Raw genomic sequence first — 15,670 nt, 5'->3', positions numbered from 1 at the left:
GGTGCAATCCTCAGCGGGTCTCCTCGCATCTCCTCTAGCACTTTCTTCAGCTGTTTTATCTCCTTTCTAACACTTCCAAAATTGTCTTTGCTCCATCTGACGAGGCCTTGCGGAAGAGTAAGTAGTTTCTGCTTTAGTTGCTCGGCCGAAGCAGAAGGTGCTTCGGCTAACCATCCTTCCGCAACAAATTGTTTTAGGCCCTCATGTTGCTCCTGAAGGAAATATGCCCTAGAGGCAATAATAAAGTTATTATTTATTTCCTTATATCATGATAAATGTTTATTATTCATGCTAGAATTGTATTAACCGGAAACATAATACATGTGTGAATACATAGACAAACAGAGTGTCACTAGTATGCCTCTACTTGACTAGCTCGTTAATCAAAGATGGTTATGTTTCCTGACCATGAACAATGAGTTGTTATTTGATTAACGAGGTCACATCATTAGTTGAATGATCTGATTGACATGACCCATTCCATTAGCTTAGCACCTGATCGTTTAGTATGTTGCTATTGCTTTCTTCATGACTTATACATGTTCCTATGACTATGAGATTATGCAACTCCCGTTTGCCGGAGGAACACTTTGGGTGCTACCAAACGTCACAACGTAACTGGGTGATTATAAAGGAGCATTACAGGTGTCTCCAAAGGTAGATGTTGGGTTGGCGTATTTCGAGATTAGGATTTGTCACTCCGATTGTCGGAGAGGTATCTCTGGGCCCTCTCGGTAATGCACATCACATAAGCCTTGCAAGCACTGCAACTAATATGTTAGTTGTGAGATGATGTATTACGGAACGAGTAAAGAGACTTGCCGGTAACGAGATTGAACTAGGTATTGGATACCGACGATCGAATCTCGGGCAAGTAACATACCGATGACAAAGGGAACAACGTATGTTGTTATGCGGTCTGACCGATAAAGATCTTCGTAGAATATGTAGGAGCCAATATGGGCATCCAGGTCCCGCTATTGGTTATTGACCAGAGACGTGTCTCGGTCATGTCTACATTGTTCTCGAACCCGTAGGGTCCGCACGCTTAAGGTTACGATGACAGTTATATTATGAGTTTATGCATTTTGATGTACCGAAGGTTGTTCGGAGTCCCGGATGTGATCACGGACATGACGAGGAGTCTCGAAATGGTCGAGACGTAAAGATTGATATATTGGAAGCCTATGTTTGGACATCGGAAGTGTTCCGGGTGAAATCGGGATTTTACCGGGTTACCGGGAGGTTACCGGAACCCCCCGGGAGCCATATGGGCCATCATGGGCCTTAGTGGAAAGGAGAAAGGGGCAGCCCAAGGGGGCTGCGCGCCTCCCCCCTTCCCCTAGTCCTATTAGGACTAGGAGAGGTGGCCGGCCACCCCTCTCCCTCTTTCCCCCTTGGGAATCCTAGTTGGAATAGGATTGGGGGGGAGTCCTACTCCCGGTAGGAGTAGGACTCCTCCTGCGCCTCTCCCTCTTGGCCGGCGCACCCTCCCCCCTTGGCTCCTTTATATACGGAGGCAGGGGCACCTCTAAACACACAAGTTGACACAAGTTGATCCACGTGATCGATTCCTTAGCCGTGTGCGGTGCCCCCTGCCACCATATTCCTCGATAATACTGTAGCGGAGTTTAGGCGAAGCCCTGCTGCTGTAGTTCATCAAGATCGTCACCACGCCGTCGTGCTGACGAAACTCTTCCCCGACACTTTGCTGGATCGGAGTCCGGGGATCGTCATCGAGCTGAACGTGTGCTCGAACTCGGAGGTGCCGTAGTTTCGGTGCTTGATCGGTTGGATCGTGAAGACGTACGACTACTTCCTCTACGTCGTGTCATCGCTTCCGCAGTCGGTCTGCGTAGGGTACGTAGACAATACTCTTCCCCTCGTTGCTATGCATCACATGATCCTGTGTGCGCGTAGGAAATTTTTGAAATTACTACGAAACCCAACAGTGGTATCAGAGCCTAGGTTATTATGTTGATGTTATATGCACGAGTAGAACACAAGTGAGTTGTGGACGATACAAGTCATACTGCCTACCAGCATGTCATATTTTGGTTCGGCGGTATTGTTGGACGAGACGACCCGGACCAACCTTACGCGTACGCTTACGCGAGACCGGTTCCCTCGACGTGCTTTGCACAGAGATGGCTTGCGGGCGACTGTCTCTCCAACTTTAGTTGAACCAAGTATGGCTACGCCCGGTCCTTGCGAAGGTTAAAACGGAGTCTATTTGACAAACTATCGTTGTGGTTTTGATGCGTAGGTGAGATTGGTTCTTACTTAAGCCCGTAGCAGCCACGTAAAACATGCAACAACAAAGTAGAGGACGTCTAACTTGTTTTTGCAGGGCATGTTGTGATGTGATATGGTCAAGGCATGATGCTGAATTTTATTGTATGAGATGATCATGTTTTGTAACCGAGTTATCGGCAACTGGCAGGAGCCATATGGTTGTCGCTTTATTGTATGCAATGCAATCGCGATGTAATGCTTTACTTTATTACTAAACGGTAGTGATAGTCGTGGAAGCATAAGATTGGCGAGACGACAACGATGCTACGATGGAGATCAAGGTGTCGCGCCGGTGACGATGGTGATCATGACGGTGCTTCGGAGATGGAGATCACAAGCACAAGATGATGATGGCCATATCATATCACTTATATTGATTGCATGTGATGTTTATCTTTTATGCATCTTATCTTGCTTTGATTGACGGTAGCATTATAAGATGATCTCTCACTAAATTATCAAGAAGTGTTCTCCCTGAGTATGCACCGTTGCCAAAGTTCGTCGTGCCCAGACACCACGTGATGATCGGGTGTGATAAGCTCTACGTCCATCTACAACGGGTGCAAGCCAGTTTTTGCACACGCAGAATACTCAGGTTAAACTTGACGAGCCTAGCATATGCAGATATGGCCTCGGAACACGGAGACCGAAAGGTCGAGCGTGAATCATATAGTAGATATGATCAACATAATGATGTTCACCGATGAAACTACTCCATCTCACGTGATGATCGGACATGGTTTAGTTGATTTGGATCACGTGATCACTTAGAGGATTAGAGGGATGTCTATCTAAGTGGGAGTTCTTAAGTAATATGATTAAATTGAACTTAAATTTATCATGAACTTAGTCCTGGTAGTATTTTGCAAATCATGTTGTAGATCAATAGCTCGCGTTGTTGCTTCCCTGTGTTTATTTTGATATGTTCCTAGAGAAAATTGTGTTGAAAAATGTTAGTAGCAATGTTGCGGATTTGATCCGTGATCTGAGGTTAAATCCTCATTGCTGCACAGAAGAATTATGTCCTTAATGCACCGCTAGGTGACAGACCTATTGCAGGAGCAGATGCAGAAGTTATGAACGTCTGGCTAGCTCAATATGATGACTACTTGATAGTTTAGTGCACCATGCTTAACGGCTTAGAATCGGGACTTCAAAGACGTTTTGAACGTCATGGACCATATGAGATGTTCCAGGAATTGAAGTTAATATTTCAAGCAAATACCCGAGTTGAGAGATATGAAGTCTCCAACAAGTTCTATAGCTAAAAGATGGAGGAGAATCGCTCAACTAGTGAGCATGTGCTCAGATTGTCTGGGTACTTCAATCGCTTGAATCAAGTGGGAGTTAATCTTCCAGATAAGATAGTGATTGACAGAATTCTCTAGTCACCATCACCAAGTTAGTAGAACTTCGTGATGAACTATAGTATGCAAGGGATGATGAAAATGATTCCCGAGCTCTTCGTGATGTTGAAATCAACGAAGGTAGAAATCAAGAAAGAGCATCAAGTGTTGATGGTTGACAAGATCACTAGTTTCAAGAAAAGGGCAAAGGGAAAGAAAGGGGAACTTCAAGTAGATTGACAAGCAAGTTGTCACTCCCACGAAGAAGCCCAAAGCTGAACCAAAGCCTGAAACTGAGTGCTTACACTGCAAAGGAAATGGTCACTGGAAGCGGAACTACCCTAAATATTTGGTGGATAAGAAGGATGGCAAAGTGAAAAAGGGTATATTTGATATACAGGTGTTTGATGTGTGCTTTACTAGTGTTTATAGCAACCCCTCGGTATTTGGTACTGGTTCAGTTGCTAAGAGTAGTAACTCGAAACGGGAGTTGCAGAATAAACAGAAACTAGTTAAGGGTGAAGTGATGATGTGTGTTGAAAGTAGTTTCAAGATTGATATGATCATCATCGCACACTCCCTATTCTTTCGGGATTAGTGTTGAACCTAAATAAATGTTATTTGGTGTTTGCGTTGAGCATGAATATGATTTGATCATGTTTATTGCAATACGGTTATTCATTTAAGTAAGAGAATAAACTGTTGTTCTATTTACATGAATAAAACCTTATATGGTTACACACCCAATGAAAATGGTTCATTGGATCTCGATCGTAGTGATACACATATTCATAATATTGATGCCAAAAGATGCAAAGTTAATAATGATAGTGCAACTTATTTGTGGCACTGCCGTTTGGGTCATATCGGTGTAAAGCGCATGAAGAAACTCCATAAAGATGGATTTTCGGAATCACTTGGTTATGAATCATTTGATGCTTGCGAACCGTGCCTTTTGGGCAAGATGACTAAAACTCCGTTCTTCGGAACAATGGAACGAGTTACTGACTTGTTGGAAATAATACATACCGATGTATGCGATCCAATGAGTGCTGTTGCTCGTGGCAAGCATCGTTGTTTTCTGACCTTCACAAGATGATTTGAGCAGATATGGGTATATCTACTTGATGAAACATAAGTCTGAAATAGTTGAAAGGTTCAAAGAATTTCAGAGTGAAGTGGAAAAATCATCGTAACAAGAAAATAAAGTTTCTGCGATCTGATCGCGGAGACAAATATTTGAGTTACGAGTTTGGTCTTCAATTAAAACAATGTGGAATAGTTTCACAGCTCACGCCACCTGGAACACCACATCGTTATGGTGTGTCCGAACGTCGTAACCGCACTTTATTTGATATGGTGCGATCTATGATATCTCTTTACCACTATCGTTTTGGGGTTATGCATTAGAGACAGCTGCATTCACGTTTTAAAATAGGGCACCATCTAAATCCGTTGAGACGACACTGTATGAACTATGGTTTAGCAGTAAACCTAACCTGTTGTTTCTTAAAGTTTGGGGCTGCGATGCTTATGTGAAAAAGGTTTCATCCTGATAAGCTCGAACCCAAATCGGAGAAGTGCGTCTTCATACCCAAAGGAAATTGTTGGGTACACCTTCTATCACAGATCCGAAGACAAGACATTCGTTGCTAAAATGGATCCTTTCCAGAGAAGGAGTTTCTCTCGAAAGAAGTGAGTGGGAGGAAAGTAGAACTTGACGAGGTAACTGTACCTGCTCCCTTACTGGAAAGTAGTTCATCACAGAAAACTGTTTCAGTGACACCTACACCAGTTAGTGAGGAAGCCAATGATAATGATCATGAAACTTCAGATCAAGATACTACTGAACCTCGTAGGTCTTCCAGAGTAAGATCCGCACCAGAGTGGTATGGTAATCATGTTCTGGAAGTCATGTTACTAGACCATGATGAACCTACGAACTATGAGGAAGCAATGATGAGCCCAGATTCCACGAAATAGCTTGAGGCCATGAAATCTGAGATATGATCCATGTATGAGAACAAAGTGTAGACTTTGATTGACTTGCCCGATGATCGGTGAGTCATTAAGAATAAATGGATCTTCAAGAGGAAGACGGACGTTGATAGTAGTGTTACTATCTACAAAGCTAGACTTGTCGAAAAAGGTTTTTGACAAAGTTCAAGGTGTTGAATACGATGAGATTTTCTTACTCGTATCGATGCTTAAAAGTCTGTCCGAATCATGTTAGCAATTGCCGCATTTTATGATTATGAAATTTGGCAGATGGATGTCAAAACTGCATTCCTGAATGGATTTCTGGAAGAAGAGTTGTATATGATGCAACCGGAAGGTTTTGTCGATCCAAAGGGAGCTAACAAAGTGTGCAAGCTCCAGCGATCCATTTATGGACTGGTGCAAGAATCTCGGAGTTGGAATATACGCTTTGATAAGTTGATCAAAGCATATAGTTATTGTACAGACTTACAGTGAAGCCTGTATTTACAAGAAAGTGAGTGGGAGCACTACAACATTTCTGATAAGTATATGTGAATGACATATTGTTGATCGGAAATAATGTAGAATTATTCTGCAAAGCATGAAAGGATACTTGAATAAAAGTTTTTCAAAGAAAGACCTTGGTGAAGCTGCTTACACATTGAGCATCAAGATCTATATAGATAGATGAAGACGCTTGATAAGATTTTTTCAATGAATACATACCTTGATAAATTTTTGAAATAGTTCAAAATGGAACAGTCAAAGAAGGAGTTCTTGCCTGTGTTGCAAGGTGTTAAGTTGAGTAAGACTCAAAGCCCGACCACGGCAGAAAATAGAAAGAGAATGAAAGTCATTCCCTATGCCTCAGTCATAGGTTCTATAAAGTATGCCATGCTGTATACCAGATCTATTGTATGCCATACCACTGAGTTTGGCAAGGGAGTACAATAGTGATCTAGGAGTAGATCACTGGAGAGCGGTCAAAATTGTCCTTAGTGGAATAAGGATATGTTTCTCGATTATGGAAAAAGGTTCGTCGTAAAAGGTTACGCCGATGCAAGTTTGAAACTAATCTAGATGACTCTAAGTCTTGATCTAGATACATATTGAAAGTGGGAGCAATTAGCTAGAGTAGCTCCGTGCAGAGCATTGTAGACATAGAATTCGCAAAATACTTACGGATCTGTATATGACATACCCGTTGACTAAGATTCTCTCACAAGCAAAACATGATCACACCTTAGTACTCCTTGGGTGTTAATCACATAGCGATGTGAACTAGATTACTGAATCTAGTAAACCCTTTGGGTGTTGGTCACATAGCGATGTGAACTATGGGTGTTAATCACATGGTGATGTGAACTATTGCTGTTAAATCACATGGCGATGTGAACTAGATTATTGACTCTAGTGCAAGTGGGAGACTGAAGGAAATATGCCCTAGAGGCAATAATAAAGTTATTATTTATTTCCTTATATCATGATAAATGTTTATTATTCATGCTAGAATTGTATTAACCGGAAACATAATACATGTGTGAATACATAGACAAACAGAGTGTCACTAGTATGCCTCTACTTGACTAGCTCGTTAATCAAAGATGGTTATGTTTCCTGACCATGAACAATGAGTTGTTATTTGATTAACGAGGTCACATCATTAGTTGAATGATCTGATTGACATGACCCATTCCATTAGCTTAGCACCTGATCGTTTAGTATGTTGCTATTGCTTTCTTCATGACTTATACATGTTCCTATGACTATGAGATTATGCAACTCCCGTTTGCCGGAGGAACACTTTGGGTGCTACCAAACGTCACAACGTAACTGGGTGATTATAAAGGAGCATTACAGGTGTCTCCAAAGGTAGATGTTGGGTTGGCGTATTTCGAGATTAGGATTTGTCACTCCGATTGTCGGAGAGGTATCTCTGGGCCCTCTCGGTAATGCACATCACATAAGCCTTGCAAGCACTGCAACTAATATGTTAGTTGTGAGATGATGTATTACGGAACGAGTAAAGAGACTTGCCGGTAACGAGATTGAACTAGGTATTGGATACCGACGATCGAATCTCGGGCAAGTAACATACCGATGACAAAGGGAACAACGTATGTTGTTATGCGGTCTGACCGATAAAGATCTTCGTAGAATATGTAGGAGCCAATATGGGCATCCAGGTCCCGCTATTGGTTATTGACCAGAGACGTGTCTCGGTCATGTCTACATTGTTCTCGAACCCGTAGGGTCCGCACGCTTAAGGTTACGATGACAGTTATATTATGAGTTTATGCATTTTGATGTACCGAAGGTTGTTCGGAGTCCCGGATGTGATCACGGACATGACGAGGAGTCTCGAAATGGTCGAGACGTAAAGATTGATATATTGGAAGCCTATGTTTGGACATCGGAAGTGTTCCGGGTGAAATCGGGATTTTACCGGGTTACCGGGAGGTTACCGGAACCCCCCGGGAGCCATATGGGCCATCATGGGCCTTAGTGGAAAGGAGAAAGGGGCAGCCCAAGGGGGCTGCGCGCCTCCCCCCTTCCCCTAGTCCTATTAGGACTAGGAGAGGTGGCCGGCCACCCCTCTCCCTCTTTCCCCCTTGGGAATCCTAGTTGGAATAGGATTGGGGGGGGAGTCCTACTCCCGGTAGGAGTAGGACTCCTCCTGCGCCTCTCCCTCTTGGCCGGCGCACCCTCCCCCCTTGGCTCCTTTATATACGGAGGCAGGGGCACCTCTAAACACACAAGTTGACACAAGTTGATCCACGTGATCGATTCCTTAGCCGTGTGCGGTGCCCCCTGCCACCATATTCCTCGATAATACTGTAGCGGAGTTTAGGCGAAGCCCTGCTGCTGTAGTTCATCAAGATCGTCACCACGCCGTCGTGCTGACGAAACTCTTCCCCGACACTTTGCTGGATCGGAGTCCGGGGATCGTCATCGAGCTGAACGTGTGCTCGAACTCGGAGGTGCCGTAGTTTCGGTGCTTGATCGGTTGGATCGTGAAGACGTACGACTACTTCCTCTACGTCGTGTCATCGCTTCCGCAGTCGGTCTGCGTAGGGTACGTAGACAATACTCTTCCCCTCGTTGCTATGCATCACATGATCCTGTGTGCGCGTAGGAAAAATTTTAAAATTACTACGAAACCCAACAGCTCCCACATAATTTCATACTTGAAAGTCCTCGCTGTATGAGGTACATTTGTCTCCCCACGTTCCAGGAGCAGGGGTGAGTGGTCGGAAGTGCTCCCGGTGAGATGCGTTATCGAGGCCGAGGGAAACCTTGCCATCCATTCAGCGTTTGCCATTGCTCGATCCAGCCTGCAACGTGTGTATGTGCCTCCAGTAACCTTCTTTTCGGAAGTCCAAAAATTTCCTTTAAACCCCAAATCTAGCAACATGCAAATATCAGTAGCGTCTCTAAAAGCCTGGATTTGAGCGTTGCTCCGTTGTCCTACCCCCTCGTGTTCATCTGGACGTACTTCATTGAAATCACCCTCAAGCTTACATGGGCTACACACACATTACGGGCCTCCCGAAGCAGGCAGAGCTGCAGTTGAAAATCGCAGAGCATCGCAGATCCTGGAATTTCCGTGAGTTGCTGGATTGCCACACCGCAGATCCTTGAATTTCTGTGAGTTGGATTGCCGAACAGGGTCTACATATCCTTGTCCGAAAATACGCGTCTTTGAAATGGATGTATGGATAAAATGGATGTATCTATAACTAAAATAAGTCTAGATACATCCATTTCTAGGACAAGTATTACCAGACGGAGGGAGTACCATAACTAAACTACTGCTTGAGAAACTGTTAGAAGAGTGATGATACATTTTGCTATGGATCAATCAAACTGAAGAACATCAGTCCACGTTTAACACGAAAAGGTGCAAAACAACGCAAGCTATGCAAGCATTCTAGACATAGTCATGCCACAGCACACATAGTACAGAGCTTGATGGTTTACAGCGTTACAAAACATCGCTAAAACAGAGTTTCGACAGCAGAGGCTGGCCATCATAACCAAATATACATGATAAATAAGATGACATTGATGCTACTATGATCTTATTGTCTTCACTACTAACGACTTGATTTCACATACTATCATCTGCGACGAAATTAACATGATGTTCTGCCCTTACGTCGCCTGGTCGCAGATCCAGATAAGAAGACTCGTCACTCCTCAGCGTAAAACTTGGGAGAGAAATACCCTGAAAACACAACAGTTCTGAAACTGTTAGTCCATAGGACTCCAGCAGTAGGTTAAAGCAGTACAGTCAACCAGGACAAAAAAATGTATTTCTTAAAGATTGCACCCCCTTCAGGAAGCAACAAGCCTGCAAATACAAAAATGCAGCTTCATAAAAACAGACTTTGCAAGAACAAACAACACCATTTCAAATAAATGTGAGCACTAATTCAAATACCACCCCAGTTCAAGCTTCACATGCATCTGCATTGATGCATGTGGATGACGATACATGGACATGCACATCCTGCCTGTCAATGCGTTTGTATATCAGATTCTTGCTTTTGTATTACTTGTAGAGAGCAAAAAAAATACAGCATACAGCAAAATGCAAAAGGAAACATGACGATACAGATTAAACACCACTTGCTACTGCTCGCATGCTAAAATGACATGTACAGCTGATTCTACTTAAACTGAGCAGCTATTTACTACGAACACAACTAGCTACTCCCTCCGTTCGGAATTACTTGTCTTGGAAATGGATGTATCTAGAACTAAAATACGTCTAGATACATCCATTTTCGCGACAAGTAATTCCGAACGGAGGGAGTAGAAAATAATATTCTTGGCAGAATTTATACATTTTAGCACAAAACATGCATATGCCATACAAAAATACATGTCCATGATCAATTGCAAGCAGAATGTATAGCATCATATACAGATTCGTTACCTGGACATAAGATACTCCTCAAAATGTGAAGTCTCCACAAAGCAGGATATGTAAATCTACAGGACAACACAACAAAATGACACCAATCTTAGATATTTGTTAGGAGTTCGGGACTAATGTAAAACTGAAAGTAACACAATAGAAGACTGTAATATTTTAAGAATCTACGCAAATAGATGAATGAGCATGAAACAAAGAATCTTGATAACAGTTGAATACAAAGGCAAGAAAGTAGATGTGAAAAAACAGGAAAAGAAACAACTACCCACTAACGGAATTTTGTTTACTACCTGCATCCACCTTTTGTTAAACTGGACAACATACATGTTTGGAGTTTAAAGATTTTCATGCTCAAGTCTTGACAATGTAAAATCGATCTGATTGTGTTCCTGTTCTAGATTTTGCACTTTAAACAATAGTTGCAAATTCTGATGGAGCTGAATGAAATTAAATAATAACCTATTATCAGAGTTCCGATTCGTTACTGGCTGAGTTTTTTCTCTCGAGATAGTAGGGAGAGACCTACTGAGCATAGTGTTCAATAACTGCAGGTTAAAAGTTGTTGTCCGTATTTGAGTAAACATTACTCCAACAGCTTAAGAATAGACAACTCCTACAAGTACAGTCTGGATCAAAAGGAATTGCTGAATTAAGCACCCAAAACTAGTAAACATAAAATGTATCAACCAATATTACAAACTTATTTCATATCTTGACAGAATTTTTCAGTAGCTACTCAAACATTACAGATATTACAGTGAGAAATACAAAATAAGAAATAAGACTCACATTGATCACACGAACATGGCTAGCTCTGGACGGCTGAAGATATTGTCTCCATCATCGCCCAGTGCAGGATAAGAAGCAACAAGTGCATCTTGTGCACCAATATACAGAGAGTTATAGATCTTCCAATATACTTCACGTACTTTCCTTGCTGGATGGAAAAGGCCTTGGAGGCAATAATTCAGAACCACAGCTGCACCTAGAGCAACTCGCATCCCCTCAATAGCCTCCATGACGGCATTTATAACATGGGGAGATGTCTCGAATATGTTGGGCCAGATATAGTTAAGCAAATGGACAAGAGCATCCTCACAACCCAAGCCAGCAACTCCCAGAGCCATATGCTTAACAGCAGATGCAGCAGTCTGCCTGTGAACCAGATCCCTGTCCATTAGGGCATCTTCGAGCAAGGGAGTGACAGCATATATGTAATCTTTGCCCATCTCACCAATATACTCAAATAGAAAAGAGAGAGACTTCAAAACACCATTCTGAACATTTAGCTCCGGAACTCGGTACTCATTCATGAGGGCGGGCAAAACTGTGAAAGGCGAGCAAGTTTCAGCAACAATAGCAATTGCTACAGTGGTGCAGACACGGTTCTGTCGCTCCTGCACCTTCAAGTTGTTCAACAGAGTGGCCAACACATCCTGTGGCCCAATTGCCTTGGCAATATAACCAAATGTGTTCACAGTGGCTCTTCTGATACCCTTCTTGTGAGCCTTCAACATTTCCAGCAACTCAAAACAAATCCTCATCCACTCCCTAGCTGGAACAAATTCTGCTCCACGATCAGCAATCCTACCAACTAGATCAATGCAGTTCTCTTGGACCTTCTCATGCCTATTCTTCAAGATGGGAGTCAGACGAGGAAGGAGATCCTTGATCGGAGGCGTCATCTTAGTCATACCAATAACATTCACGATAGCCTTCAATGCTCCGAGAATTGAACCCAGCACCTCAGGATACTCCTCTCCCAAGTACTCATATAGCACAACACCCAGGTGACCCATAAGCTGCTCCTCCTGGCACTGCTTCATAACAATAGCTATCCTTGAGATCAGATCAGCAGCTTGCTGCCTAACTTTCGCACTCTTATTGTTCAACCGCCACTTAATGGTACCACATATCTGAGGAAGGTAAGGCTTGACCCTCTGGCCGAGCGCATTCACAACAGCTCCAAAACCATTAAGCATGACATTTGCATCATCACTTGTCTGCTCTTGGAAAGCATACAGGATGCCATCAATAAGCAGCTCCTCCAAACGAGGATCGATATCCGAGGCACCCAAGTTGGCCACCACCTTTTCAATTGTTTCCATCACCATTCTCCTGTAAGGCTCACTTTCATCTTTCAGATCCTCAACAATCTTCCCAACAATACCAGTAACTCCCACCTTGTTTGCCATCTCTACTGTTGTTTCCACAAGTTGCTTATAGTTCCTACGATCTAGGGCCATTCTCCTAACCCAGAAGTGTTTGAAGAAGTCTGGAAGGATGTCACTCCGGATATAATCAGCCTCCACACCCTCTGTACTGACACACTGCTTAACAACCTTCAGGACAATCTTCTTCATCTCTTCATCTGGGGACTGGAACTCTCTAATCAGGACTTGCATGACCTCCTTCGTGTAGTAACTGGCATACAGAGCATCCATAAGAGGGATGATGAAACCAATAGCCTTCAAGAAGGCAGCAAGGACCTTTCCACGGTGAGATCTGATACCCTTCCAGAGAGGCTTCAAGACACTATCAAAACTTTCTATACCGTAGGGCGCAGCAGCTTCAGCAAGTGCAGCAAGAGAGAGGGCAGTGATCGTCCGCACTTTCTGGTTCTCATCGCTTAGACCATGCTCAATGATCTCAACTAGGTTCTTAAGGTGAGGCAGAACAGCGCAGCCCATGAGAATAGCAATCTGCTGAACAATCTTGATACCAGTGTGCCGAGCTTGCCAGGACTTCTTACTCTGACAAACAGCCTTTAAAAATGGGAGGAGGGCCGGGATACCCAAAGCAGAAGCCACCACACTGAATGCCCTGGCAGTCGTATTCCTCACGTACTCGTCGATGTTATCAATATCAGGTCTCATGGCAGCAATCATAGTAGCAAGACCAGCAGCTTTGCTAAGATTTGAGATAATCTCCCTGCCCTCAACACGAGCATAGTAATCCTCATCAATCAAAAGTGGCTCGATAACAACAAGAATCTTGTGCACAAATGGCCGGACCAGCTCATCCAGCTTATACAGCACCCTGTCAATGACCTTCACCAGGAGATGACGTTCCTGGTCCTCAAGTGTTGGCTGCATGAGCAATGGCAGGATTTTGTTGAACAATGGGCCAGCACCAAACTCACGTGCTTTGTCCGTGAGCTGCCGGAGTGCTGTCTTCCGCTGTGGGGGTGTGCCATTCTTTACCTTGAGCAGGAGCTTCATGATTTTTCTTTCCTTCTGCTCCTCTGGCGTTAGCTGCTCCTCCTCGTCCTCATTCAGCAACGTCCCAAAGTACTGGTAGTCCTCTGGCTTCATGAGTGGCAAACCAGGACCCAGGTCCTTGGGCACATCAAAGTGCTGTCCACGGTTCTCCTCTGGAATAGCATACATTGGTGTGCCCAGAGGTGTTGGCGTAGCGAGCAGCTTCCTTGCTGGGGTACGTATGGGCTGGTATGAAGCTGGAGGCTCAAGAATCTTGTATCCCTCCTGCGGAAACATGGAGTCAAGCTCCTCGTCAGTGAGAGGCCTGTTCCGCTCCTCAATGTCCCGCTCCCATCGCAAGAGCTGGTACTGCTCAGGAGTCATCGGGCCACGGGCAGCAAGGTGGCCAGGTGTTGGTGTGGCAAGGTTCTCTGCTCCGAATGGTGTTTGTCCAGGAGTGTTGAACCCTGCAGGTGTCGCTGCTGTACCACCAGGTGTTGCGCTCCCCATACTCGCTGGTGTCTCGTCCCACCTCGACCTCTGCTTCTTGGGTGTTGGTGTGACAAGCCCACCAGGCAGCTTAGGAGTAGCATCCCATGCCCCAGAAGGGGTGGCTCCTGGAGTAATGCCACCGGCTGCAGGAGTTGCATCTGCGTCAGCCATCCTCCCTGGAGTTGGAGTCTCATCCCACCTATTCCTCCTCACAGAGGGCGTTGCATCTCCAACACGGCCTGGAGTGGCGTCCCAGCGCCCAATACCAGGAGTTGCATCAGGGGCATCCCAGTCTGAGGTCTTGGACTTCTTGGCCCCAGCAGCAGCATCGCCGTCCTGCGACTGATCCCACCTATTGCGCCGTTTGGTCGCGGCTGGCTGCGGCTGAGGCGCAGCCTTCTTCTCCTTGGCCTTCTCCTCCTCCTCCTTCTTCTTCTTAGCGATTTCACGCAGCACGTGCTCCTTCTCCTGCTGCACCTTGCTCTCGCGCATGGCATCGGCGTAGGTTCGGACGGAGGGGTCCGGGGTGGCCTCCCCGGACGCGAAGGCGTCGTGGCGCTCGGGCGAGATGATGCGGTCGAGGCGGCGGCGGCGGTAGTCGTCCTCGCGGTCAATGATGCGCTGGGATCTCTTGGCGGGCATCCCGTCGTCGTCCTCCGAGCGGGGGATGTCGGCGGCGGCGACGGCGTGGCCCGTGTAGGACGCGAGCCGGCGCACCGCGGGGTTGGCGGCGGAGGGCTCGGCGCTGTCGTCCTCGGGCGCGTCGTCCTCGGAGGCCGGGATGGAGGTGTCGTAGCCGGCGAACCGGTCGGAGCCGGAGCCGCCCCCGCCGTAGAGGTCCTTGTCGAAGGTGACGGAGGAGACGGCCATGAGCGCGCCGGCCGCCAGGGCCTCCTCCAACTTCCGGCGCTCGTCCTGCGCGCGCGCGAGCTCCGCGTCGATCCCGTCCATGGCGGCGGCGCGTGGCTAGGGTTTCGCGAGAGAGGGATGGGGGGGAGGCGAGGCGAGATTGAGTGGAAGGAATGGTTTGGACTTGGGAAGTTGGGATCTGGCAAAGTACGAGTAGATCGCAGAGAACTCTGGCCTCTGGGCCGTTGATTGATCTGGGGAAAAAAAGGAACCGCCTTCTTTTCTGGGGCACGGAATATGACCGGCTTTTTTTTTAGGACGGAGTGAACCGACTTAAAATAAATGAAAAAATCAAGAAATAAATTATTACTCCCTCTAAATGCTCTATTAGTTTACGGAGGGAGTATTATTTTGCGGGTGAATTCAAGAAATAAATCAGGAGTAACATATTTTTGGGATAAAGTATCCAGTGAAAATAGGTATTCAGTGAAAATCTGAAAATTCCATCATGGTCCATGAAACGTGGCGGCGTATAAGATTGAGACGTGAACCTATCGTAGGGACAC

At 45.3% G+C, this 15,670-nt stretch overlaps 1 protein-coding gene across 4 annotated transcripts; it reads right to left on the bottom strand.

Moving 5' to 3' along the window:
• Positions 1-9,475: 9,475 nt before the first annotated feature.
• Positions 9,476-15,295, bottom strand: LOC123136263 (splicing factor 3B subunit 1). 4 transcript variants are annotated; one of them, XM_044555607.1, is made up of 4 exons: positions 11,353-15,295; positions 10,564-10,619; positions 10,066-10,138; positions 9,476-9,975 (listed from the first exon to the last, which is right to left on the bottom strand). In XM_044555607.1, the coding sequence occupies exon 1, from the start codon at positions 15,204-15,206 to the stop codon at positions 11,358-11,360; it is 3,849 nt and encodes a 1,282-aa protein (XP_044411542.1). In that variant the 5' UTR covers positions 15,207-15,295; the 3' UTR covers positions 9,476-9,975; positions 10,066-10,138; positions 10,564-10,619; positions 11,353-11,357. The 4 variants fall into 4 exon arrangements, with proteins under 4 accessions (XP_044411542.1, XP_044411543.1, XP_044411541.1 ...); XM_044555608.1 differs by having other exon boundaries at positions 10,069-10,138; XM_044555606.1 differs by having other exon boundaries at positions 9,476-10,138.
• Between the last annotated feature and the right edge of the window lie 375 nt (positions 15,296-15,670).

The sequence above is a fragment of the Triticum aestivum genome, chromosome 6B (assembly GCF_018294505.1).
Source record: "Triticum aestivum cultivar Chinese Spring chromosome 6B, IWGSC CS RefSeq v2.1, whole genome shotgun sequence".
In the NCBI taxonomy this organism is placed as follows: domain Eukaryota; kingdom Viridiplantae; phylum Streptophyta; class Magnoliopsida; order Poales; family Poaceae; genus Triticum; species Triticum aestivum.
This window is presented reverse-complemented; position numbering and strand designations above follow the sequence as displayed.